The 10,338-nt window shown below is 39.9% G+C and overlaps 1 protein-coding gene across 1 annotated transcript in view; it reads left to right on the plus strand.

Annotated features, from left to right (window-relative positions):
• The window catches only part of LOC119424998 (CSC1-like protein 2), a 31,730-nt gene that overhangs the window by 7,449 nt on the left and 13,943 nt on the right, over window positions 1-10,338 (plus strand). Inside the window, exons 8-23 of the mRNA XM_037692555.1 lie at window positions 891-942; window positions 1,040-1,148; window positions 1,249-1,319; window positions 1,851-1,931; window positions 2,060-2,183; window positions 3,636-3,769; window positions 3,885-4,022; window positions 4,255-4,408; window positions 4,545-4,651; window positions 4,893-4,979; window positions 5,078-5,143; window positions 6,761-6,923; window positions 9,083-9,188; window positions 9,360-9,527; window positions 9,655-9,770; window positions 10,041-10,103. Of these exons, the coding sequence (XP_037548483.1) occupies window positions 891-942; window positions 1,040-1,148; window positions 1,249-1,319; window positions 1,851-1,931; window positions 2,060-2,183; window positions 3,636-3,769; window positions 3,885-4,022; window positions 4,255-4,408; window positions 4,545-4,651; window positions 4,893-4,979; window positions 5,078-5,143; window positions 6,761-6,923; window positions 9,083-9,188; window positions 9,360-9,527; window positions 9,655-9,770; window positions 10,041-10,103 (1,739 nt within the window). The remainder of the gene's footprint in view (window positions 1-890; window positions 943-1,039; window positions 1,149-1,248; window positions 1,320-1,850; window positions 1,932-2,059; window positions 2,184-3,635; window positions 3,770-3,884; window positions 4,023-4,254; window positions 4,409-4,544; window positions 4,652-4,892; window positions 4,980-5,077; window positions 5,144-6,760; window positions 6,924-9,082; window positions 9,189-9,359; window positions 9,528-9,654; window positions 9,771-10,040; window positions 10,104-10,338) is intronic.

Raw genomic sequence — 10,338 nt, forward strand, 5'->3', positions numbered from 1 at the left:
TATATATATATATATAGGCATTTTAAACCCTTCCCACACTCTTGCAGTATTCTAAACGATGTTTCTAAACTTTAAATACTCAAAAAGAGTACAGAATGTCATGATTTCCCTCTCTCTCTCCACCTGCAAGCATTCTTGACCACGCCCACTTGGCTCTGCATGGTGAACAGCTGATCAGCTGCAGGAAGAAGCTTATCCTGCAGTGTGGGCTGCACAAAGGTGCAGGAAGTGCTAAATAATTTAAAATAATTTATTTTAAATAAAAATTCAATGCTGATCGTGCGGCTCATCCATCAATCAGCCCATTGTGTGTCATGTCCAATCTTAGTTTGCAAAACCACGATAGAGCGAGTCCGCGATAAACGAACTGCCAAGTAGTGAGGGACTACTGTGTATATATGTGTATATATATATATATATATATATATATATATATATATATATATAATCTATATCGTATCTCATGTATTTTAATGTTACCAGATACAGCATATTTCATGTCCTTTTTTACTATTATTGATGGTAAAGTGTGATTTTCATACTTATTGAGCAACATGTGTGCTAAATGTGAAGAAAAAAATAAGTTTTAGGGAAGTAACAGAAGAAAGTAGAACTTATTAGATGAGAAATAACATTTTTATTCATGTAATTTAATACATTTTTTGTTTTAAATATAGATTTTAGTTCCAGTTGTATTTTCTTCCTTGGGTTGATTTATTTAAATCTTTTTTTTTTTATTGTTTAGTTCATGGAAATGACGGCACTAAATGGTCTTTTACAGTTTTTTTTTCTACAATCGTCAACCATGTTTCACACTGACATCTGTTTGTGAGTTTTCCAGTCAACGGACGTCCTTTAAACGCCTCATTGTTTGGCCTTTTTTTCTACAGACAACGATGCGTATAATTTTGGACGAACTACAATTGGTAATCTGGATGCAGAGTGAGTAATACTTCCACTGTCTCCTTCATTTAGCCTAAACCATGCATTGCAAACTGAGTCTATTTTTTCTAACCCTTTATATTTTTTATTTTGACAGTAATGCACTACTGTGGCTGCACACTACGTTTGCATTTCTCTACCTGTTGCTGACTGTGATCAGCATGAGGCGGCACACGTCTAGGATGCACTACAAAGAGGACGATCTGGTATGATTTCATTGAAAACAACGCTCATTCCTTATATCAAATATGTCCGTTTTGTTGAAGTGATTAATTTTCTGTTCTTTTTTTTTTCATTTCCATGAAGGTGAAACGCACTTTATTTGTTAATGGCATCTCCAAATATGTTGAGGAGAATGAGATAAAGCAACACTTCGAGTAAGCTTTTTCATTTCTTTGCAATAATATTTATTTCTTTAATAAAGGCATGCCATCTGTTGACATGGTGGTAACTGTATTAGAATGCATTAGAGTCGTGCCTTCCTCTGTTAAAGCTGCTGTTTTGTCCTCACGCCCGTTGGTAAAATGAGACAATGGCAGATTTATTTGGGTAATTGTCCATAATAGAAGACGGATGAGCAGAATTAGGCAGGTCATGTGTCAAGATGGTGTATGATTATGGAGGGGTGGTTTGACTCACTTCCTACTTGGTCAACTGGTATTACCAAAATATTTAATTTCTTCCCGCTCTGCTTAAAAAATCCTGACTGGAAGAGTTTTTATAGACAAATAAATATAGAAAATCTGATTTTGGCTTGTAAAAAGTACATAACAAGGCAGATCAAATGTAAAATACATGTTGCTGATTTTGTCTTTTCAAGTAATGTTTCTGCATTTGTGCTTTTTTTAAAAAGAAAAAACCTCTTCGTGCCTTTTTCGCCTCCTCACTACCTCTTTTTTTTACTATAGACAAGCTTATGAGAACTGCAGTGTTCTGGAAGCTCGCCTCTGTTACGATGTGGCCAAGTTGATGTATCTCAACTCTGAACGGTATCAGCGTTTATATCTTGTTTGTATTTGTTCATTTTTTTGACTTTTAAGTTGCTATTAGAAGAGTTTTATTTGCTCCGTGGCAGGCATGGCTCTTCTCCCTGACACAGCTGATGTTTTCTACACAGGAAGAAGACAGAGCGCAGCAAGAAGTTCTTTCTTGACCTGCAGGCCAAAGAGCACGATAAAACCATGATCAACCCAAAACCCTGTGGACACCTTTGCTGTTGTATCATTAAAGGCTGCGAGCAGGTCAGAGGAACATACCTATTTATCTTGACACAACACTTTAAGACAAGACTGCACATAAAGCATTTTGTAGGGGAAATACCATAAGAAATATAAAAGTCTGTTCCTGCTTTAAACATGTGCAAAATTCTAATTTTTACCGTAAGAGTCAATTCAATGTAAACGTGAATTATTGACATATAAATTCTGTATACCGTACTTTCTGCCGTACACGTCGCATCAGTCCAAATATGTCTAATAAAGTGGGGAAAAAAACATAAATATGTCGTTTCGCCGTATAAGTCGCATCGATTATGCGTCACCTCTGATGCGTCGCATTTGTTACATGTCACCGTTGACAACCCGGAAACGTGGGCCGGTGTTGTGCCAGAAATCAATTGGCTGCCAAATTGTGTCCGCAGGAGCGTGCACAGGAGGACTTTAACAAGAATTTAACAAGATTAACACTTATAAACAAGTATTTATATGCTCGAAATTATAGCAAAGGTGTGTCTCGGTCTAACTTTTCCTTAATAAATGCAATTTGGTCAGATCAGCTGCATTTCAAAAGCCAATTTGCAGCTGCGAGAGCGCTCAGAGGGAGGACTCACTGTGCATTTCTTTGAAATTTACCAAGATAACCACCTAAAAACAATTATTTGTTTGTTCGATATTATAGTAAAGGTGTGTCTCTGTTGAACTTTTCCTTAATAAATGCACTGTAATGGTCAAATCAGCTGCATTTCGCCTGGACGGTGCGGCGACATGCAGCTGATTTGACGTTTGCTCCAGGAGTTCTGGAGCGAGATGAAGGTGGCTTTGTATGGCAAGCCAAGTGTCTCATTAATAGCCACTTTTCCCTATTAATGAGACACTTGGCTTGCCATATCGCTCGAGCGCCCTCTAGCAGCTGAAAATGTTAGTGTTCAATATTTTCCATATCAGAATGAATGAAATCGTCAAATCTCAGCAAAAAATTGGGTTATAAAGATGGAAAAAACGTATAGTAGTCGCTTCGGTGTTTAAGTTGCAGACCTTGTAAATTTATGCAAAAAGTTGCAATTTATATGGTAAAAAATACAGTACTATATATAACTATGCCAGTAATTATTAAATGTTAAGGTCTTGTGATGCGTCATATGAGAGAAAAATAAGTTTGCTGTAAATCTGATCATTTAAATGGTCAATTTATGTATTTATACAATTAATTTTAAATAATTTGGTCTCAACCATACCAGTAGAGCTTGTAAAAAAACAATAATCAGTCATTGGTTTCAAAGTTTTTCATTATTTGTCTTGTGATCTACTCTCGACTGTCAAAAACCCACATCTAATGAGTCCCATCTGATTCTGATACATGCCCTGAAAACAACGTCATAAAGCGTTGGGCCTTCGGAAAAATGAAACGAGCATAGAAACACAAATAATTTACTTTCCAGAAACTTAACTTTTCCTCTCTTGATTTGTTTTTAATAGGAAGAAGCTGTGAGCTATTACACCAAGCTGGAGGCCCAATTAAAAGATGAATACAGGAAGGAGAGAGAGAAGGTTAACAAGAAACCTTTAGGAATGGCCTTCATCACCTTTCAGAATGAGTCCATAACTGCCATGTAAGTTAACTTTCTCGCAGTAAGTGAACGTGATTGTGATGCTGTCCCTGAACTAACAGTGTTGCTCGGTGCCGAATGTAATCTGTTCTTTGTTTGGGTGGATGCCTCTTCTCAGAATCTTAAAGGACTTTAATGCGTGCAAGTGTCAGGGCTGTAAGTGCCGTCGCGAGCCCAAAGTGTCTCAGTTCAGCTCCAGGCTGAACGTACGCAACTGGACCGTCAGCTACGCTCCTGATCCACAAAATGTCTACTGGTAAGAACACTAGCCACAGACTGGAAACAATGGGAACATTTTTTGAGGCAGAATGAGATTAGTGCAGGCACAGAATGAGATGGAATAGACTTCCGCCCATTTTTAGAAAGACTATAACCCCAAATGATGATGAGTTAGTTGTTTAGCTGCAGTGTCAGTTTACTGACCAGCTGTTTCCATAGCTGCAGGTCATCTGTTAGTCTGACTGCAGTGTAACCTCTTTTCCCAACAGGGAGCATCTGTCGGTGGGAGGAGCCTCCTGGTGGCTCCGCTTTTTCATAATCAACTGTGTCCTGTTCCTTCTCCTCTTCTTCCTCACCACCCCTGCCATCATCATCACCACCATGGACAAGTTCAATGTTACCAAACCAGTGGAGTACCTAAATGTTAGTGCTAACAGTTACATATATAGTCTGTCGTCTTTGTTATATTAAGTAATTTGCTTTGACAGCATTTAAGTCCAGTTCATTAATATTCACATTTTTAACACAAATATCTTGTTTTTTCTTATCTGTCCTCCAGAATCCAATCATCACCCAGTTCTTCCCCACCCTTCTTTTATGGTCTTTCTCTGCTTTGCTTCCTACCATTGTCTACTACTCTGCCTTCTTCGAAGCCCATTGGACTCGGTATGATTACCTTTTATTTCAATTTTTTAATTTTTTTTATTTACCCTTTATTTATACAGGTAGTCTCATTGAGCCACGAGAACTCATTTTCAAGAGAGACCTGTTTAGAGAGCAGATTGGGGGTTAAGGGCCTTGCTCATGGGCCCAGAGTGGGGCAAATGAGCCGAAAATTTAAGAGCTTGCTTTGCCTAGCATTATTTATCTTTTAATAATTGTGTTATTGGTTTGTCTGTTTGTACAGGTCAGGAGAAAACAGGACCACGATGCACAAGTGCTACACCTTCCTAATCTTTATGGTCCTGTTGCTGCCCTCTCTAGGACTCAGCAGGTCTGCGTGCCTTTTCATCAAGCCCATCAATACGATGAATTTAGTTGTTGCTCTAAACGTGTTTTGGCTAATGCATTTCTTTAATTGTATTTTTGCAGTTTGGATGTTTTCTTCCGATGGCTTTTTGACAAAAAGTTTTTGTCAGATGCTAAAGTGCGATTTGAGTAAGTAACACGGTTTTATGGATCTTTAATGTGAATTTGTTGCTCACAAGTAAAAAAAAAAATCAAAGATTTAGGCTCAAAAAAGGTGACCATATCCTTGCTAAGTACTCGTGAGGCAATAAGATTGATTATTGTGGCACATTTCAATAGTCTAAGAGGTATATCTATTGTCTGAATTTCATAAACACACTTTTAATTCACCATAAACAAGATAGATTAGGTTTTTACCTTTTGCATATGCAGTAGTCCCTCTATACTTAGCAGTTTGACTTTTGCGGACTCACTCTTTCTCCGGTTTTCAACGTAAGATTGTACACGACACACGATTGGCTGATTGATGGAGGGCGACCATCACTCTGGTATTCGCCTCTCTGAAGCTCCCACAGCAGCGATGGGGAAAGACGGACCCCACCCCCGCTCCCTCCTTTCTCTTTCTGAGGCTGTCTGTCCCCTCGGGATGCTTCTCCCATTTCGCGTCCGGACCAAGACCCGGTGAGTGGTTCCGTGCGGCCGAGGGAAAAGTCAAAGTCCCTCCCCGGTTCGCTGGAGGGAGGAAGGCTGAGTAGAGGCCGTGCGGGGTGGCCGAGCTCCTTCCTGGAGGTGAGGGAGCTCCAAGAGGGAGGGGGGCAGAGAGCAGAGAGAGCTGGCCGAGCCTCAGAAAGAGAAAGGAGGGGGGCGGGGTCTGTCTTTCCCCATCACTGCTGTGGGAGCTTCACTGAGGCAGATACCAGAGTGAGCGACATGGATTGTTTATTTAAAATAATCTAGCACGACCGGAACCGAGCCTTTAATCCCTCTCGACGATCACTGAGCGGACCAGGCTACCGGGAAATGTCCCGGTGCTCCCGATGTCCAGTCCGCCCCCGGGCGCTGATTGGCTCAGTAACCGTAGCATCAGTCTGTCTGCTCACTTTTGTTGTTCTCTTTTAGAGCGTTTAGAGAGTTTAGAACATTGTTAAGAACATTTAGAGAGTGTAGGAAGGGTTTATAAAGTCTTAAAATATGTATAAATACTAAATTAAATATAGCATCTCTACTTTGCGGACTTTCACCTATTGCGGGGGTGTCTGTAATGTAACCTTCATGATAAGTGAGGGTCTGCTGTACATTTTTTTTTGCCTTGAATGTTTCCAACTTTTCCAAGAATAATGAGATGGAGATTATGTATAGCTTGGTTTTAATCCAAATTTCAAGTCGTTTTTTTGAGTAATTGTTCTTACAGATGGTCTGAAACGCTCGTCTCGTCAGTACAGTGTGCTAATGCTGGTAATTTCAACCTCTGATAGTTTTCAGTTTCCTCAGGAATGCTTTGGTTTTAGCTGTATTTCCTGTATTTCCTCTTGTTGTTTTTCAAATAATTTCCATGAGATTCAGCTGAAATCTACACGGCTGAAGTGCTTTTTCTGTTTTGTTTGTGGTTTCTCCATATATTTTCCGTAGGGTGCAGCTACACAACAAAGATGATTAATAAAACTTCTTTTAATCAGATTGATGTTTAATACAACAAATCCTAGAAAAGCATGTGGCAGTGTTGCCCTGTGCAAAATGGAGCCAGTTCAGAGCATGAGGCATCTGTTCCTCACTGTCTTTTGTTTGTTTGTTTGTTTTTGTCCGCAGGTGTGTCTTCCTTCCTGACAATGGCGCCTTCTTTGTGAACTATGTGATTGCGTCTGCGTTCATCGGTAACGCCAATGACCTTCTGAGGATCCCTGGTTTGCTCATGTACATGATCCGCCTGTGCTTGGCTCGCTCTGCGGCTGAACGGAGGAATGTTAAAAAGGTTTGTTCTGATCTCACTCATAATTCATCTTCACTTCTCTGTTGTGACCACTGATGCTTTCATGCTTTAAATCCTACTTGTTACAAACCTCTGGTCTCTGAAGACCTAGATCTCTTTGACTGAATGCCTCTCACCCACCATCATTCGTGCCACAGTTTTAAGTAAATGTCATTCTTTGCTAGAACATGGCCGTTTGGTCAAACTTTGTAAATGACAGTTTGCTTGATCTTGTGATACTGTGAGATGTGCTGGCGCTCAGAATATGTGTTGTGAATGACTCTCAGCTACAACACCAACAAGTTTAGGATTAATATTTGAAAGAAGGAAAAAAAAAAGACTGAATTAAATCCATGTCTGTGTTGGCTGATGCCCATTAGCTGTGGTGACCATCTTAAATTGGGTTGTGTAGACAAACATTCAATGATTACTTGAAGCATATCAAAGTTCATGCTCAATAATCCAGGTAGAAAAATCCAGCAAAGTTAAGTCAGGTCCTCTGGACAGTTTCTTTTTGTTGAAACATTTCGTCTTTCATCCAAAAGATTTCATCAGTCCGAGGAGCAACAACAAACTCAGTCTTATAAATAGCATCTTCACAGAGTGGGTCAACCAGAAGGACAAACACAAAGAAACCGTCATGACTGTCTCAAATGAGTCGGTGGGGGAGAGGGCGGACACCAGAAACGATCTGAGCACCATCAAACTGGTTGACCCATTATGTGAAGGTGCTATTTATAAGACTGAGTTTGTTGTGGCTCCTCAGACTGATGAAGTCTTTTGGATGGAAGACAAAATGTTTCAACACAAAGAAACCGTCCAGAGAACCTAACTTAACGTTACTTTAAGCATTTCATCAAAATATGTTCAGCGGGTCATGATATATTTTACTAACAGAAAGATGAGTTGACACAAACAGTTGAGTAAAACTGTTATGCAAAGTAAGGCGCTTCAAGTTTGTGTTGTGAACAAAGCTCAGCCGCTACTGTAGTAATGTTTCAGACATTTGAACATTTTTTAAGGTCATTTGGATGTGGCAGCCATCTTGAATGTTGACATCAAAAGTTAAGGCGTACAACAGATGTTCGCGAGATCTTTTGCTAAAAGACACACCAACACAGACACGAGCAAAGGCAAATGATAATTAACCAATTACTGTACTTGTCGCCGTACATGTTGCACTGCCGTATAAGTCACACCAGTCCAAATATGTCTAATAAAGTGGGAGAAAAAAAGCCACTTTGCCGTATAAGTCGCATCTATTATGCATCACTGCCGACAACCCAGAAATATGGGCCGGTGTTGTGCCAAAAATCGATTGTTTGCCAAATGGCGGCCGCAGGAGCGTGCACGGGAGGATTTTAACTAGAATTGAACAAGATTAACACTTAAAAACAATTATTTGTTTGATCGAAATTATAGCAAAGGTGGTGAAAGTGAAACGCCAGAGAAAACAGATGAGTTTTTAGCAGACATTTAAAAACAGGAAGTGAAGTGGCCTGCCTAATGTTGGGGGGCAGATTGTTCCAAAGTTTGGGGTCCATGACTGAAAAAGCCCGATCTCCTCTGGGCTTCAGTCTGGTTTTTGGAACAGCCAAAAGCAGCTGATTGCATGATCTCGGCGCCCGGGAAGGAACATAAGGTTCCAGGAGCTCAGAGAGATAAGAGGACGCAAGGCCATTTATGCACTTAAAGGTCAACAGGATAATTTTAAAATCAATTCTGGCACGTACAGGGAGCCAGTGAAGGGAGGACAAAACTGGTGTAATGTATTCAAACCTACAAGTTCCTGTTAAGAGGCAAGCTGCAGCATTCTGGACAAGCTGGAGATGCAAAACGGAGACCTGACTGACCCCAACACAGAGCACGTTGCAGTAGTCCAGTCAGGTAGCGATAAAGACATGGACTAGTTTTTCAAGGTCAGATCTGGACAACACTATAAAATGAATAATGAAATCAAAAATGCAAGTTTTCCCAGCAACATTTCAGGTGTGACATGAAGGATTTACATCTTTCTCCTGGCTTTTCTATGGATAACTTTATTTAAGTTGTCTAATCTTTTAACCGGCAGCTGATGATTTTAAAATCATTTATTTTCTACCTTAATTATCTGTTAAAAAAACATACTGTAAATCAGTAATATCTTTTGTGTGTCTCTTTAGCATCAAGCCTATGAGTTTCAGTTCGGAGCAGCTTATGGCTGGATGATGTGTGTCTTCACTGTGGTTATGACCTACAGCATTACTTGCCCGATCATCGTCCCGTTTGGTGAGTGCTGCTGTTTCACGCCGGATTACTCCTGTTTCAAATCGAGATAGTTTGCCGATAAAACAACCAGAGGACGGTCACGCTACATCCAGGAGTTCTGGTCTCTAGGCTTATCAACAAGACTTAACTGGATTAGTTCTGCTGATTTCCTTGTCTTGTATCTCTGTGCAGGGTTGATGTACATGCTACTCAAACACCTGGCGGACAGGTACAACATGTACTATGCCTACCTGCCGACCAAACTGGACAAGAAAATCCATTCTGGAGCCGTCAACCAAGTGGTGGCTGCACCAATTCTCTGCCTCTTTTGGCTTCTTTTCTTTTCCACTGTCCGTTCTGGTAAGAAAACAGCTCCATCTACTGGACAAATTGCTATATAACGACCAAATATTTATTTTTATTTTCCTCTTTGTTTTGAATATACAACCAAATGCGTACAATAAGTTGAGTTGTTTTCTTCACTCAGGGTTCTCCGCTGCAACATCCAAGTTTACCTTTGCGATTCTGATCATCACCATCATAATTTGCCTTTCTCATGTCTGCTTTGGACATTTTAAATATTTAAGTGCCCACAACTATAAGGTAATCTTCTTAATGCTGCCCACTATTGTTTAAGACCAAATATTTATATAGTGCTTGTTTTTATTGTGTTTTATAGCATTACTTTTATTTACTTTTCATTTTATATACGTTTTATGGCTGTTTATTGTTATTTGTACCTCGTCTGTGTTCTTCGTTTAAAACCGGTCTCTCTTGAAACCGAGTCCTCGTGACTCACTGAGACTAGTCTGTATAAATAAAGGTTGAACGAATATATATGGACACGTACGTTGTTTTTGTTTTCTGCATCAGATTGACCAGGAGGTGGATGGGATGGAGAACGGAAGATCGGTGCGACCCTCTTCTGCAACCAAGGTAACTGTAAATAAAAGTTAGTTTTATTTTAATTATTATGTATCTGAGTGTTAAATATTAGTCGGAGGCAGAATAAAGTACAGTAGTCGTCCCTCGTTTATCGCTGGGGATCTGTACCATGAAGCCCCGTGATAAGTGAAAAACAGTGAAGTAGGAATAGTAGTATAAGTAGTAGTTTTTATATATATATATATAGGTTGCAGAAGAGGGTCGCACCGATCTTCCGTTCTCCATC

This window comes from Nematolebias whitei, chromosome 1 (genome assembly GCF_014905685.2).
Source record: "Nematolebias whitei isolate Nwh7 chromosome 1, NemWhi1, whole genome shotgun sequence".
NCBI lineage: Eukaryota > Metazoa > Chordata > Actinopteri > Cyprinodontiformes > Rivulidae > Nematolebias > Nematolebias whitei.